At 45.8% G+C, this 17,494-nt stretch overlaps 1 protein-coding gene across 1 annotated transcript in view; it reads right to left on the bottom strand.

Annotated features, from left to right (window-relative positions):
- The window catches only part of PRPF19 (pre-mRNA processing factor 19), a 218,870-nt gene that overhangs the window by 110,679 nt on the left and 90,697 nt on the right, over positions 1 to 17,494 (bottom strand). The window contains exons 5-6 of the mRNA XM_069628891.1: positions 13,038 to 13,117; positions 12,702 to 12,764 (exon numbers count right to left, since the gene is read on the bottom strand). Coding sequence (XP_069484992.1) covers positions 12,702 to 12,764; positions 13,038 to 13,117 — 143 coding nt within the window. The remainder of the gene's footprint in view (positions 1 to 12,701; positions 12,765 to 13,037; positions 13,118 to 17,494) is intronic.

Below are 17,494 nucleotides of genomic sequence, written 5' to 3'. Positions count from 1 at the left end.
CAGTTCTAGTACTATAAAAGTATTTTTGTATTGTTAAAAGTAAAGCCCTAACCTGAAGGTATAAGGTTGATGTACAGATGAGCACATCCACAAAGATCATAAAAGCTGTCAAATTACTGAAAAACAATAATCATGAACACCTTGGCCTAAAGAGTTTAAGCTATACGAACAAAAAATCAAAGAAAGAAGACAACAAATGGAGGTGGCAAGGGAATTCCAAGCCTTTGAAGCAACCACGAAAAATGCTGGAGCAGAAAAATAGAGCATAACAAAATGTAGGTATGTTAAGGTGGGAAATATCGTGGCTTTGTGCTTTGCTCAAGCCCCCAGCTCTCCCACAACGTATTGGTCAGTTAAGAGTGCTTTCCCACGACCACCTAAGGGAATGCAGCGAATCTTTAAAAAAACATGCACATGTAAAAAGGGTAACCAATGAAACGAAATTAAAATTGATGAAAAGTGGTCAAGCATTTTCTAGCAGTGGTCAGCCTGGCTGCAGAACGGAAGGCATTTTTTTATAGGAGTACTTGCCAACAGTGACACCCAACACTTTCTCCACTCTTCCCATGGTCTAATCCTGAAAGGGGTACCTCGCGACTATCCAATGCCGATGAGCAGCACTGTACAAAAGTAGAAACCCATTGTGAACCGGATTCTGAAAAACCCTAACTTCAATAAACCTGCTGGTGTCCAACATAATAAAGATCCAATTCTTTGCCCTGTATTTCTTATATTTAAACCCCACCCCCTACCCCCGCGCTCCCCCACGCTCAAAGGCATACTTCTTTGTCAGGGAGACCTTCAAATAGGCATAGTCTCAAGTAATCCAAACATCCAGGTATATATTTTTCGCACTCCAGGGCAAACATATGCTTTCTGTTGCAGAGATTAACGTGTGAGCCACTGAGCAAGCAACCAATGAAGCCCTTGCCAAACTATACAAGATGGATTCTCCAGAAAATATTCGGAGGCATGCTGTCTGCCATACATAAAAGTTCCCTAATTTTGTAATAGAGCATCACCTAAAAGCGCATAGATTTGAACAATGTCTTTTAACCGGTCAAAGGGAATTGGGACTCGTTCGAGACAAGCACCCCAGATGTTAATTATTCCAGCCAAGATACAGCTTCACCAAAAAAGGTTCCACTTCCATATTCATTTTCAATGCAGGATTATACCACGATGAGGCTTCCATATCAAGGCTATATTATAATTTCTAATTGGTTATTTATAACGTGCTTAATACCCAGAGGTTTCTAAGCGAGAACCCGGGGATCAAACAGGTGTGGCTACGCATCATACTGCTTCCAAGGCGAGCGTGTTGCCCCCGAGCTATCCGCCCGAGTCTAAATAATGATTAGGGCCCAAAGCAAGGGGGACATTATCAGTTGTGCATAGTAATTAACGATACCAGAGTGAAAGAGGGAACTGTGCAACTGCTCGGCCCCCACCTCAACCAATTCCGTAGTGCACTCCTTTTCCTTTGGAAAGCAACAATGTGATTCACATAACTAATTCAGCATCTCATTAAATTGGCTATCTCCATACTGACCCCCAGCCCCCCTAAATATCAGCATGCGATTTAATGGGACGGATAGGAGCTTCCGTTTAAATAACATGGGCAACAATAGTACCCTTCTTATCTTGTTCACGTCTGTAAAGCAAGCCTTTCTGATGTTATAATAAAGGAGCATATGAGGAAAAACATGCTCCATGGCAGTTTTAGTGTTGAAAGGGCTGGGCTGGTTTTGCATAACCAGCAACCTGCTGCAAAGTAATAATTTTCACAGGGTCACTCTATGGTGCATGGCACATAGAATTGATGCGGTATCAGGATGGCATCCAACTACTTTCATAATGTCTTCGATATCTGTTATTTATGGTCAGATTTTACATTTCTTAATTGAAAGATATTTTCAGCCATAAAAAAAGTGGTCCCAACAACATGTACTCTGTAGTCAACGGGGCCTCAAAAAAGTCCATTTCATATTATGAAACCTCATTTGTACTTTTAATTGGGAGTTCCACGTTAAGTAAAACCTATGCTATGAAATTTAAGGAATGTCGGCTCTCACAATGGAAAGTATTCTTAGATTGGTACTTTATGGTGCAAGATCCCTCCCACATTTTCCTCACTAACACTGCCAAAAACGTACACATGCTCCCCTACTATTGCACTATTTGTGCAGTTTATTTTGTCCTTGCACAAGCCAAATATATATCGAATATATTAAAAAAACAAATCGCCAAAAACAATAATAGTATAGTTAGAGACCAGCAGGTCCCACTCCAGCTCTAATGCAGCAGTGATTTTCGCATTAGTGTATGCCCGGCTTAGCTAGAAACGCGCCACAGATCCTCGTGTTTCACCACCTTCTCTGGAACATCAGGAATCATGGGAACAGTGTACTGACTGCTTTTGCGCAGAGCTGGAAGGAGGCCACAGATATGGTAACAACGGGGTCGCGCACATTTCCTCTTGTGCCACGCCGGCTCTTGCGGAGCAGTGATTGTTGTGTTGCTGTACACACTGCATTAGCAAAATAATATCCAGCTGAAGTGGCCGAGGGGCCACATGCAATTCTTGTGAAACGGACACTCTCGCTTCGCATTCTCGTTAACAGAGGATTGTAATGTCCTGCTGCAGTGTTATTGCTGGGTAACACAGAGTAGAAACAAGCCCATGGACGCAATCCTTGCACCGTATTCACATTAAACAAGTTATGTTTGCAGATTTATAAAAGCTAATCGGAGAGTACGGAGCCAGACAACACAATGGGACACCTGCTATGCCCATTTGTATGTTTGACTGGTCCAGAGAAATAAAGTAGCCTGTGCAGTATCCGAGCCAGGTGGAAGTGACTTCAAATTCAGTACTTGGAAACGATGATTGCAAAGGGGTTTGTATACTAAGTGGGGTTCAAGTCTCTTCCTAAAAACTCACTGCCTGACCGATGAAAATAGTCCGAATTGGACAAAAAATAGACAGTGTGGCGGCATCATGAAGTAGACAGACAACTGAATTCAAAGTAAACTTAGAAAGTTTTATTAACAAAAAGAAGTTTGGAAAAAGGCATTTCGTGTCCCATTGTATGGTGGGATTTCCCCTACCAAAATAAAGAATAGTCTGTGTCAGGAAGTCCGAAGTAAAAGTCTTTGTCCCCAAACATATACTTGCCCTCACGTCCATTAGGAACACAATGTGCAGGGATGTCATTGTCAAAATGAGAAGTGTTCAAATAAAAGTTCAGAACTTCTTCCAGCTCTAGACTTGTAGAGGATTTCCCATCTCCAAATTTCAAACAGTTAACAATGCAAAAGGGGTTCCCTTCTCCAAGCTTCCAGGCCTTTGACCTTTTCTACAACACAGTTCTTGGTAATACTTTCAAGCGATTCTGGTTCGGTTATCGTTCACCAAGTTCACAAAGTACAGTCCCTACATTTCAATTCACAGCACGTTTCCTTAATATTCAAACACAAGCTTCGTTATGGGTATTTTGAGTTGCATTTGCATAGGCAGGTGTCCTCGGTCTAGGCACAGTTGTCAGAACACAAGGTCCACCCATTACAAGTCACGCAACTGAGACACCGGTCTTGCATCTTCTTCCTTGTAGGCACGTTGCCACTGTTTCAACTCTACAAATAGTACTTAATTTATTCACATCCTCATGATGCTTTACCATTTGCTTGCTTTGCCACTGTTCACTTGTTGCACTTTCATATATATTCTTATGGCTCTTGCCAATACTTGGTTTCTCATATTACACAGTTCCTTTACAACGTAGGATTCCACAAAACTTCTTTCATTCAGCTCAGTATTTAACAGTACTTGCTTTTCATTCGGATCGTTGTTCAAAAGTGTTTACTTTCTTGCTTTCATTCAAATCTGTATTAAAAAAGGCCTGCTTCTTGCTTTCATTCAATATTCAAAAAGGTTCTTTCCTTTAGTTCGGCATTAATTAAAGTTGCATAAGTGTAACATGCGACTGCCGCCCTGGTGTCCCCCTTCCTAGGCTGACTCACTGGTTGGTGCTTACGGTGTTCCTGACAGTCTGTCTGCCACAAGCTTTTCTTTTTCTTCCCTCCCTTTCCCTCTCTCTTCGTGGCTTCGCTCCTGCCACTGATGCTTCTCTCACAGCTCGGGCTTCACTATGCAGATTCGCCTGGTCCCGCTGGTACCTGTTTCACCATTCGCCACAGGCCTCCAGCTTTTTTCAGTCTTGCTTCCCACTCCATACACTGTGCATCGTACTCAAGCACTCAGTCTGCCAACGCCGCCTTCCAGGAGAGGTCAGCGCTCCTCCGGCAGTCCGAAGATCGGCTTCCACAGCCGACTCAATTTTCACTGCTCTTGCTGCTTTTAAACTTCCCGACATGCTGATTGGTCCAAAAAGGACTAGACCGCTCATTGCGGACTTGGAAGGTCTGCATTGCTCTTGCTCGCCTCCCCCTCGTCCCAATACATAACTGGTGTGTGTATGTCCGTGCGTCAATAAAGATTATGTAGTTCTGCAATGGGTCTCTTCCTCGTCCCAGTACCTAAATGGTGTTTTTTGGGGACTGATTTAGGGTAAAGGTAGGTAAGGGATTGACAATCGCCAATAAAAGGCTTGAAGGACAGTGGACTCATGGTGAAAGTGAAATGGGGGATACCATGTCTTACCCAAGGGTGCCTCATTTCTGCTCCCCAAGTCTCCTCCACACAAGTATTCCTCCCTCACATATCCACCCCCAGGGTCTGGATCCAATAGCGACAGCCTTTCACTAGCCACTTGGGAGGAGGTTATTTCAGGGATAGAAGAAGTGAGGACGCCCTGAGGTTTCTCACAATAGGCACCAGACAAAGACACACATGCACATATGCACTAATTGCAGTACATGGAAATGTATGAAACACATTTGAGCAAAATGCATTTTAAAACCGTGATGCCTGCACTACAATGCACCTGTTAGTTTTAACCAAACTAGCCCACAGAAATGACCCACACTGACTTGTTGGGCTGGTCCTTTGAGCCTTGGTGAGCATGCAAACAGGCTGTCTCCTCTTGCAAACATCACTGCTAGCTTAGCTCTGTGCAGGAAGCATACAGCCCTAAGGTTGGAATAGGGCAAGGCAGTGACCTGTAGGCTCAGACAGAAGGCGGGTTGGGCAGTTTGCAGGCAGTTTACGCCCATAGAAGGGTACAATACCCTTCAGTGACCATTTACAGACCCCTAGTTACAAAAGAAACCTTGCAGACACACTCAGCGAAACTCTGACAACAACCTTCAACCTACATCCAGCACTCACCATCCAAGAGGATTACAACATCTGGTTTTACTACCCTTCAAACCCCATGACCAGTCCACTCACAAACAACCTAGAAGTCTTCAACCTGACAACACCCACAATGGAGGCCACACCCGCGATGCGGTCTTCAGCACCACAAACATATCCACACTGCCTCGACGCCCCCCCAACATGGACAGATCACTCCACAATCTTCTCTGTACCACTCTCGACCATGGCCACGCCAAAGGCCACCAACCTCCCCAACTCTCACCCCACTCTGGAACAAAGTAGTTATCACCCTGGATCTAGCCACCTCCCTCCTCAATTCACTCCAAGCACTCTCCCTCCAGGACCCACCAATACAATTTAGACCACTGGGTCTCCAAATCCCTCACACCGCTCACCCCAAAAAAACGGCCCTCGCAGAGATCAGGCCCCACACACAGGTGGTACACCACCGACCCCAAAATTGCTAAAAACCCTCAAGTACCATCTGGAATAGACCTGGAAAATCAACCCAACCGCCCAAAACAAAACTGGCGTAGCAAGACTAACAAGGGCCTACAGATAGGAAATTATAAAAACCAAGAACACATTCTATGCAAACAGATTCTTGAACTCTCGCAACCCAAGCAAGGAACTGCAGAGAATTGGTTCTCAATTAAATTCTCCAGGTTGCTCTTCCCCGCCTCCACCCAACTCCCAATCCCTATGCGATGCCTTATCAGAACATTTCCACAAGATCGCTATCGACTGACTCTGCCATCATACCTAAATTTAGAAATACTGCCCCAGCCCACGACCAATTCCCCGCCCAAACTCCCTCCCAATGCAACCCTTTGTCTCTTTCTCTCCGATCTCACACCAAGAGTTCCTCTCGCTCTTAGCAAAAAGCCACCCGTCAGGTTCCCCTGAAGATCCTAGCTTGCACACCCTCCCCAAAAACATCCTAGCCTCAACCTGTGCAAGCATTATCGCATACTCAATCCTTAACCACTCTCCAAGATCGGGTAACCTTCCCGAAAGCCTTAAAAACCTTCTACATCAAACCCCATACTCAAAAAAACCTATGCTCGCCCCACTCCTCCCCCAGAACTACAAGCAACTCGGCCATTTCACTGAAGCAAACAACCTCCTAGACCCTGCCCAATCTGGCTTCAGACCCCTCCGAGGAACCGAGTCCTCCTAGTGTCCCGTTTGGACAACCTAAAAAGAAAAGCGGACGCAGAAGGATGCGCTGTACTCATTCTCCTTGACCTCTCTGCCGCCTTCAATACCATTGACCACACCATTCTCCTAGACAGGCTACACTCTTTAGGTATCAAAGACACTGCACTCAATTGAATCTCCTCTTTCATCTCTAATCACTTGATAATCATGCTCCTCCACCCTTTCACCTCTACATCCCAATGAGTACCGAAAGAGGTCCCACAGAGAGCACCCCTATTTCCCCTCCTCTTCAACATCGGAACCCAGTCCCCGCACTCATCCGCTCCCACAATCTCACCTGCTACAAATATGCAGACAATCCCCAGATCATCCTTAAAATCCCCAAATCAGGCTCCAATCGCCAAGGTCATCATGCCTCTCGGATATGGACTACTGGATGACGACCAACCACCCAATCCTCAATCCTGGGAAAACAAAAATCCTAGTCTTCAGGGAAACAGTGCTCCTTCCCCAACCTATTCCCTGGCCTCACTCCCTAGCCCACCCCAACCACCCCCGAGCAACATCAACCTCTGCGAAAAACCTTAGGTGGACACGTATTCATCCCTCTCTTATCACAACTCTGTATCCAGAACCTGGTTCTTCCACCTACACATCCTCAGGCATATCTAACCATACCTCACCTATCCTCACCGTTTCTCTGCCATCATCTGCTTCATCCTCTCCCCCTTCGACTACGCAAATTGCCTTTATCTAGGCTCATCAGCGTTCCTGCTAAGGAAACTGCAAATAAACCAAAATGCTGTGGCCCGCCTGCTCATTAGCCTCTCTCCCAGACAAAACATCATCCTTACACTAAGAGTCCTCCACTGGCTCCTTATTTGTCGACGCACTTCCTTTAAAGCCATGTGCATCACCCACCGTGGCATCCACAACACCGGGCCTAAATTCCTCCAAGACAAACTCATTCACTACCACCCCTCGCGGACACTCAGATCCAGCACAGCATCTCTCGAGTTGTCCCACATTAAAACTGCACCAGACTGGGCAGATCCTCCTTCTCCGTCCAAGCTCCGATCACTCTCTGCCCCTCCACATACGAAACATTGTTAACCACTTGCCATTCAGAAAGGCACTCAAAGCCGGGCTCTTTCCTTCCTATTCTTTTTGTTTTGTAATCACTTTCTTTAACTTTCGGTGAAATAAAACAAATCCTACTCTTGAAAGCTTCTTGCACTCTATACTGTTAATATGCGCACAGAAGCACTGGCCCAAACCAGACAACACACCTATCCACCCAAACCCTCACAGATGCAGGCAGCGTTTGCAGTGGCACACCATTAAAAACTCCCCGCTCCGCCCCTGAGCCCCAGACAATTGTACATCACTCCCCCGTCCATCTGGGTCCCTCTCCCACTGCTCACACTTCAATCTAGGGAGATCACAGCTGTCGAGACCAGCCCATCGCGTTGGACCTAGGAAAACATGGAACATGAACTCCATCCGGGATTTAAGGTATGTATACCTTGCACCACGTCTGTTAGGGAGAATTCTCAGAAATGTGCCAATTCCCTTCCATTTTACTGACCTCCCCAGCTCTTTTGCTGGACTTTAAGACTTAATTTCTAACTTGGAGAGAGTGAGCCCTTTTCCCCACACTCTCATATATTTGTCTGTGATTTGGACAATGTGCTTCTTTTGACTTTGGAGTCTGACAAACTCCATAGGCATCTTTAAATTGGAACACACAGCACCTTCAGTGCAGCGACACAGGGAAGTCTTAGATTGCCCAAAGGTTGAAATATCTTCTCTTGGTGAAACTACTGTTTCCAAGAGCAGTGAAGTGAAAATTGACTTTACTTGAATTTTGTAACGTTCTAGACCCAGCACACACTATTTTACAATAGGGTGCTGGAGGGATTACTTAGTATCCCCTTTGTCCATTTTCTCATGTAACAATTTTATGTTACCCTTTCTACAATTAATGGCTGGTGGCAGTGGTTTACATTCTCCTACCATTGTGTGTTTTTACCGCAGGCTGCAATTACACTAAGACACTGATGGGTGCCCATTTTTGTTAAAATGGCCTGGCTTTTTTTTGCCATTTCTTGTTGGAAAGGTCCCTCGTGTGGTTTACTCTGCGTGCCAAACCAGGTTTGTTTTGTCTTTGGCGGGATTCAATGGTGAAGCCTGCCTCTGGCAGGGGCAGGAAGTGAGGGAGGTGCCCGACACTCCCTGTGCTTCATCCACTTGGTTACAGGAATGCACCCAAAAGGTAATTGGCTGGCTGTCCTTAGAGGACAGCCACCGTGCTGTGTGAGTGACAGCTAGGCTGCGAATAAATGGGAGAAACCTGCATAAAAGGCGAGGCTTTTTGCTTGGAAGGCAGAGTCGACCACTGGACGAAGGAATCTTAAGAAGAACTTGGAAGAGACGCTTGTTGCAACTTCTGGACTGTTGATTTGCCCGGTGAACCCCTGCTGAATTGCTGAAGCTCTGAATTCACCTGGACTAGGAAAGCCCTGCAACGGACGACTTCTCCCTTTGGTTTGGTGGGACCAATCAACCCCAAAGTGTACACGTCTGGACATCCTCTCGGAGCTGGCAAGATTTCTATTGCTGCTGCAGGAACCGAAGTGCCAGGGAGAGGAACACCAGATCAAGTGCATCGCTTTTAAGTCGGACCCGAGCTCCGGGAAGATCCTACGGACTCCCTTGAAGCAGGACTGACCAAGCCTGAGCCACCTCAACAGAGTGCTGGACCCCAGATGCGAGGAAAGTCCATAGTGGTATCCGAGAACCGCAGTGGTGCTGTTTGCGAGAGATACAAGAAGCTGAAACCGCAAAGTGCCGCTGATCTGAAGTTTGCCCATAGCTGCCACCGACCTTCCATTCAAAGTGCTGGAGTCCCCAGACGTCCTCCCTCTTGTCTCCACGACTGAGGCCCAGGAACACAGGATATGGAGACCTACACAGGAACAGAAGCCAGCTGGAAGCATTCTTCGAACCAAAGGTACTGTAAACCTAAGAGGACTTCCCTCTTGTTGTGTAGCCTTGCTAGCTCTCAGTTGAGACTTGTCTTGGTTGCCCTTGCACAGTTGCTTGCAACTTTGCCCCTCACAAGCCTCCCAGCTTGTGACCCTTCAGTGATTTAATTTCTACAAACCTTTCTAAAAATATTGTGCAAGACTTTTACTTACCTGCAAGAAGATCTTCAGCTCCCCTAGACTTTGCTTAACTTACATTGCCTGTCCTGGCTCCCTGGGAGACTTCTTACCGCTGACCTTGTGCTTTTGCCTTTCCCCCAGGAAAGGGTTAATTTACTTTGCATTGGAGGGTTCAAAAAGTACTTACCAGTTTATGAATTATGTGTTAACCTTTGCTTTATTCCCCTATCTAACCTTTTACACCAAACTCAGTATTACTCTAAATGTACCAGTGATAAATCAATGTCCACAGTGTCCTAGCTATTTAAGTCACCCGAGGGTGTAGGAAGTGTCCGTGTGCAATCCCAAATGGGTATCATCTGATTAGAGGAACCAAGAGTGTGTGTTGGAAGAGTCGCTGATTTTATGCCGCGGTGCATCATGGACCCAAGTCCAGAAGGGCTGGATTCGGGAATTCATGACAATTCGTAATCACTCTGCCTACTCAAATCTGCATCCAACCTCCTAAACTCACAACCGCCACAAAAAGAAACTGTAAAGACGTCAAAAAAAGCAACCTATTCGAACAACTGGAGTTAACCAAGCCCTCAACAACAAAACACAAAGTCAGAGGTCAGAAGAGTCTTCAGGGAGCCAGGACAGCCAATGTTACTTGAGTAAAGTGTAGGGGAGCGGAGGCACTTCTTGAAGGCAAGTAAAAAGTATTGCACGATTTTATAGAGAGATTTGTACAAAATGAAATCACTGTTGGGCCACATGCTGGGAAGCTTGTGGGGGGCAAAGCTGTGAGCAACTCGGCAACAGGCAACAACTGCAAGTCTCAACTGAGAGCAAACAAGTTACCCAACAAGAGGTAAGTACCCCTAAGTTCACAGTACCGTAGGTCTGAAGAAATTTGTTCCAGCTGGCTTCTTTTCCTGTTGTAGTATGGCAGATCCTGTTGTTCCTGGGCCTCAGTCGTGGGGACAAGAGGGAGGACGTCTGAGGGACTCCTGCACTACGATTCCAAGGTCGGCGGCAGCAATGGGGAAAGTTCATCAGCTGCACTTCATGGTTTCAGCTTCTCGCGAATAGCACCTGCGCAGTTCTTGGACACCCTGTGGACTTTTTGCTTCTGGGGTCCAGCACTCTGTTGAGGTGGCTCAGGCTTTGTCAGCCCTTCTTCGAGAGAGTACAGAGGATCTTCCTGGAGCTCGGATCCGGCTTAAGGAGGATGCACTCGATTCTGGTGTTCCTCTCCCTGGCACTCTGTTCCTGCAGCAGCAACGAAAGTACAGCCAGCAATGAGAGGATTTCCAGATGAGTTTGTCTTGGGGTCGATTGGTCCCACCAACCCAAGGGGATAAGTCGTCCTTTGCAGGGCTTCTCTAGTCGAGGCAAATTCAGAGCTTCAGCACTGCAGCAGGGCTTCACCGGGCAAAACAACCGTCTAGGAGTTGCAGTAAGTGTCTCTTCCAAGTTCTTCTTCAGATTCCTTTGTCCAGTGGTTGACTCTGCCTTCTTTGTAAAAGACCTTGCCTTTTTATGCAAGTCTCTCCCATTCATTTGCAGCCTAGTGGTCACTCACACAGCAGAGTGGCTGTCCTGCAAGGACAGCCAGCCGGCCAATGACCTTTGGGTGAATTCTTGTAACCAAGGAGACTAAGCACAGAGAGTTTCGGGAACCTCCCTCGCTTCCTGCCCTGCCAGACATGCTGGAGTACCCCGCCAAAGACAAAACGAACAAAGGGACCAAACCTGGTTTGGCACGCAGAGTAAATCTCAAGAAGGACCTTTCCAACAAAAATGGCAAAAAAAGACGACCAGGGCCATTTTGACAGAATGGGCAGCCCACGGTAAAAACACACTATGGTAGGAAAAGTAAACAACTGCCACCAGCCATTAATTGCAGAACGGTTAACATCAAAATGTTACATGAGAAAGTAGACAAAGGGGATACTAAGTAACCCCTTGAGGACTCTATATAAGATAGTGTGTGCTGGGTCTACAAAGTTACAAAAGTTAAGTAAAGTAAATTTCACTTTACTGCTCTTGGAAACAGTTTAACCAAGAGAAGGTATTTAAACCTTTGGGAAATCTAAAGCACTTCCCTTTGCCACTGCAGTGAAGGTGATGTGTCACAATATAAAAATATGATGGCTATGGAGTTTGTCAGACTCCAAAACCAAAGGAAACAGTGTATAAATCAAATAAAAATACATGGGAGTGGGGAAAAAGGGTCACTCTCTCCAGGATAAAAATTAAAAGTCCTAAAGTCCAGCAAAGGAGCTGGGGGTCTCTAAGGTAGAAGGGAATTGGCACATTTCTGAGAATTCGCCCTAAAAGCAGTACACACTAAAAACCCTGACGTACCTCAACACCTCTGCCGTTAGCTGTACAGCTACAGCCTATGAACAATGTCAGTCTAGCAGGGCACACTGAGTCTCCAGCACTAGCATTCTATCCAAAACCACCAACAGCACCCGCCCACACGGCTGACCTCTGGGATGCTTACTGGAACCTAGCCAGCCCACCCAAGTCCTAACCTGGCAAAATGCACACATGCATCTTAAAGTTAACTCGTAGAATCTCCCACAAATGGACTTCGGTCCCAGAGAGCATTCCAACCACAAAGCGCATTGAGCCCATGCATATGGGGAAAGGGCGCTATGTAAATGACAAATACAATACAATTCACTTCAGGTTCAGTGACCTGCCGGAAGAGCACTCATTTAGAAGGAGCAACAGTATGCTACAGGGAATGTCCACATACAGTCCAACTGCTACAGGTGGTCAGAGTTTTCAAGTGTGTATGCCCCTTTCGTCATTTGGGAAGAGGGGTAGCATCCTTGAAGTGCTCAGCAACATGGTCAACGGTTGCACAGCATGTTCATCAACTGGCTCAGTGTGCTGCATTATGCACACACTACAGTGTAGGTGCCAATTAGGATACTATCATACAGGCAATGTTCTTCCTCAGAGTCAGTGGTTAACAGATGGATTCAACATTACATTCAGGTGATGTGCTGGGAGTATTCACCACCAGGTTTAAAGATTAGCCAAAAGCAATCATTTATAGTCAAAGACCTACAAACCCCAAATACACAGCTTACCTTTTGGACAATCTCTGGGGTCATTCCCACCAACTCGCCAAGGTCCATAGGCTCACCGGCTCCCTAAAGAGAGACATATGAAAAGAGAATGTTGAGTGATCTTGAAATCCACGGCTATGGAACAGTCATAGAAGAAGGAGAAAGACAAAGGATGGCACGAAAGCAACAAAGCAAAGAACGAGACCCATAGAGCGAAGACAAAGTGGCGACAGGACTGAGCGAAAGACAGAGCAAGGCAAAGAACAAGAAAGAGCACTGTGGTGGGCTGATATAGCTGAAGACAGATGAGATGGATTGTGGGAGCGAGATGACCAACAGAGGACATGCCATACTCACAGCAGCAACAGCAGCAGGTTGTGCGGCAGGTGCTGCCTGTGGGATGATGAGACCAGCTTGGGGCTTCAGGGTAGCCAAAGCTGTTGGAGAAAATGGACACAAATTATTTATGCAAGTGGTTTTACACAGCGCGGACCAGACCTTGGAGGGCGGCATGCCACACTATACGAAGTAATTTGCACATCGTTACAGAAAGAACAATTGTAATTACACATAAGAGCAGAGATAACAATTTACATCCGAGTTCATTGTATGTACATAAGTCACTAATGTGGTGTACGGGCAACAGAGGAGACAGTAGCTGTAAAGAGTACATCACACGGAACAGAAAGATAACATTTGGGGGATGGGTGAGTTTTGGTAACTAGAGAAGGTACTATTATCTATTAGGTTGACATGGTATAGCGATGATGGGGATAGGGGTGCAACCGATGTTAAGTTAGCTATTTTAAAAGGGAGAGGAAAACACTGCTGGAAAGCTGACTGCCATGGATGGCTGAATATTAGGCACAATCAAGAAGGGCAATGGATTAATGGTATGTCCCAAGTAGAAGTCACATGGAAGAGGACTGAGACTCTTGGTGCCAGAGGTAGCTGCCCACTAACCAACAACTGCTAGAGTATGAAGGATCCCACAGACAATCTCTCCCTCGCCTGCTGAGTGAAGTCACGCCTATAACCCTACCTCAATGAGGGAGAACTAAGTCATGGGAAGCATTGGGGCTAAATTAACACGGATCCCGAGCAGAAAACGGCTTATGGAGATGGAACTGATTTGTACAAAGCAGTCTGCAAGTAAAAACTGTGGGATAGCTTAAGCACTGACCAGAACAGTAGGAGACCAGTCTGCAAGGTACAAAGTAATTTTGGTTTTGGAGGATGGTGGGGACAAGGGAGCAGAGCATTGGTGAACCATGGCAGAATCAGGCAGTTGCTCTGACCATACTGATTCCAGGATGACAGAGGGCCCCCACCATGCTCTCAGCCAGAAGAGCTGCTGGAGTTAAAAATGAACAATTAGGATGGGCCAATCATGAGGGCCGAAGACAACAAGGGAACAGGAGGCACCTCAAGCGCCAAGCCTGAGCCACAGGAGTAGCTTGTGCTAGCCTCATGCAATAAGGAGGAGCAGAGGGAAGGCAACGTTGTGAGAGTTAGGATGTAGTGAGTTGTGCAGAGGAGCGAGTAGTCAGCGTGAGAGGTTAAAGGAGGATGTTAGGGAGATATTTCCACACCCCTGCGGTGAAGGATGTGAAACCATCTAACTTAACAAAATATGTTGCAGCCAAAAGATAGACCAGTGCCAACTATAATGGTAGCTATGGCAGAGCAGTCAGGCTTAACTCAAGGGAGGGAGAAAGGCAGGTAGTAAAGTACAGTTAATTCCCAATAGTTAACTCCCACAGAATACACTACACTGGTATACTAAAAAATAGACTATTCATTACAAGATCATACAAGGAATAGCAATAAGGTCAAACAATACATTAAGCTAAACAGAATACAGTAAAGCACAGTGTGTATAAAAAAACAGTGTTAGGAAAGAAGTGATAGTAACAGATTCTTAAGCATCGCAACCAACCAAATGAAATCCTGCAACCGAAAGGGACCTCTGCAGCCGTGACCCCTGGGCCTTCCTAGATCGGACCAAGCACAAAAGACTGTCCACAACTGATTCCAGAACCTCAGGATGGGGCTCTGGAGAAATCAAGTAACATACCTGTTTCTGCCCTCCTATTACATGGCTGGAAAGTTATGTCCCTAAGCTACTCTTCCTGATCAAGGATCTCTTCCTGGGCCTATCCTAGTGACTAGGGATGTGCTAGCTTACTTACCTGAACTTAACTTACCACAAGGCTCCAAACCATCTTACCTTTCTAACTTTAATTATTGGTGGTGTTCTGCGTGGGCTGATTGTAGGCCTAGACCACACTCAGCCCTGCTAAGACTAAGTCTTGTCGCCCTGCATCCTTACCTTGATTAGGTTGGCTAGTCCCCAGTGTGTCCCTGTTCACCATAATAGGGTGGCCTCCCAAAATCCACCCCAGGGTTGATTTCAGAAATCCATCTTAATCAGCAATGGTCAGTAAAAACCCACCTCACTCTAATACTAACCGTATGCACACTACCAGGTGGCACGCACAAGAACACCTAGGTTAAGAGTTGGGAAAAGGGAAATCTAGACCTTAAAAACTATTTGTTTAGAGTCATGATCAGGACCCAAAACACCACACAAAGTGGTCATGATTCACGCTCACCTCTTGCACCTTTAAGCATAAGTGACACAAATGCATGCCAAACATGAATATAACTCCTAGAGGGTGGAAAACATGTCAATACTTAAGCAACCAGTTGCAAACGGCCACCAAATATTTAGACGCAATTAAACACACAGCACCAGACCTAGACGGTCTCATTACACTCCTAGAAACAATGATACACACGCAACCAGACTGCCACAAGTCATTTTCATAGACAGAAGTGTAATCTATAACTCATAAAATACAGTTAAAATAAGTAGTGCATGCTAAAATACCAATTATTTGGGCTAAAACTTCAAGACCCAATGGGGATTCAGGAAAAAGAACAAGTTACTTACCCCTGGTAACGTTCTTTTGACTGGATTTTTCTCCCACATTCCTCATCTTTGATATCGAGCTTCGGAATAGTTTATTTTATTTTTTTCGGCAAAGGGTGCTGTGCATCGATGCAGTCGACTCGATGTCATCGAGAGCATATAGCGCATGCGCAGCTCCCGTTGGCTTCAGTTATGCTTTTTCTTACAGTAGAAACTACACACATAACCACGGGTTTGACCGTACTAAACTTTGAAGGAGCGAAAGCTGTAAGAGCATGGGAAATTCTACTGTATGGTAGGCTGGGAGGGCGATAAGGAATACGTGGGAGGAACTTCCAGTCAAAAAAAAGTTACCAGGGGTAAGTAACTTGTTCTTCAAATGGATTGTGTCCCCCCCACATATTCCTCATGTTTGATAGACTCCCAAAGCAGTGTTTGATTTGGTGAATGGAGTAAGAATTTAGTTTTCAATGGTTTTCATGAACCGAATGGATGACAGCTTTTCCAAAGCTTCCATCCTGACCGAGGGAAGACTTGCGGCATTCCGAAATTGCCTGAATGATCCACCTGGATAAGGTCTGTTTTTGTTACAGCCTAACCCAGTTTGTGACCTATATAGCCTATCAAAAGCTGATAGTCAATACAAAGTTTGGATAGCCTAGATATGTAAAAGCTCAGCTCTGCATGGATCCAAACTATGTAACCTCTCCTCCTCCTTATCAGGATGAGGTAGAGGATAGAATGTGGGCAACCCAATGTTCTGCCCTACATGAAAATCAGAAACGATTTTGTGCAAAAATTAAGGCTTAAACCTGAGAACAATCCTATCCTTGTGGAAGATAGTAAAGGGTGGCTTGGATGAAAGTGCCTGCAATTCACAATCTACAGGCTGAGGTTAATGCTACCAAGAGAATGGTTTTAAATGTTAACAACCTTAACAGACATGAATGTAAAGGTTCAAAGGATGGACACATTATAAATGTTAGTACCAGATTAAGGTCCCAAACTGGAACCTGGAAAAGAGATGGTGGGTGGTTAACACATTGGCTAGTCCCTTTAGAAATTGAGCAACCAGTGGGATTTTTAAATATGAACATTCTTCTGACGAGCGCTTAAAGATGGATAGTGCTACCAAATAGCCCTTAACCCTTTAAGTCCCAAGGACAAGTATACTTGTCCTTTTTACATAGACTTCAATAATAGCCTGGCACTTAAGGTGTTAATAGTTCCAACTTGGAGCCCCCGATTGGTTAAGGATAATAGAAAAGATAACCCTTCCAGTGTTTTGAATAGAAAAGGGTCTACATTCTTATCTTTGCACCAGCTGCAGAATGTGTTCCAACGGCACAAGGACTTTGGTGCTGGCCTTCTGGCCGAAAGCAAAATCTCCATTACGTCATCCGGGAGGTCCCAATCCTTGTCTCTCAACCTTTCAGAAACAATGCGTGAAGGCTGAGTATCTTGACCTCTGGATGGAGAACCCAACCCTCCTCTTGCGAGGGCAGATGGACATGTCCAGAAGGTCCAGGTATCATGTCCTCCTGGCCCAATCCGAGATACTTAGGATAATGTGTTTCCCGAACTTCCCAACCTCCTGACCACGTGAGGAATGATGAGACTGGAGGAAACGCACACAGGAGTGGAAGCTCCCAGTCCACTACAAATGCGTCCCCTAGAGATCCTCTTGAAGGAAATTCCCTGAAGCAGTAATGTTCATACATCCGGTTGACAGTGGTTGCGTACAGAACCACTTGAGGGGCTCCCCAAAGGGCGAAGATCTCTTGAAGGACTTCCTGAGCTAGTTCCCACTCATAGGAGACTGTGCTCTGCCTGCTCAGAGCATCCGCCGCCGTGTTCTCTTCTCCGGCTAGGTGAACAG

The sequence above is a fragment of the Ambystoma mexicanum genome, chromosome 12, assembly GCF_040938575.1.
Source record: "Ambystoma mexicanum isolate Mex_15411 chromosome 12, UKY_AmexF1_1, whole genome shotgun sequence".
NCBI lineage: Eukaryota > Metazoa > Chordata > Amphibia > Caudata > Ambystomatidae > Ambystoma > Ambystoma mexicanum.
Note: the sequence above shows the minus strand (reverse complement) of the source record. Positions and strands in the feature narration are given on the sequence as shown.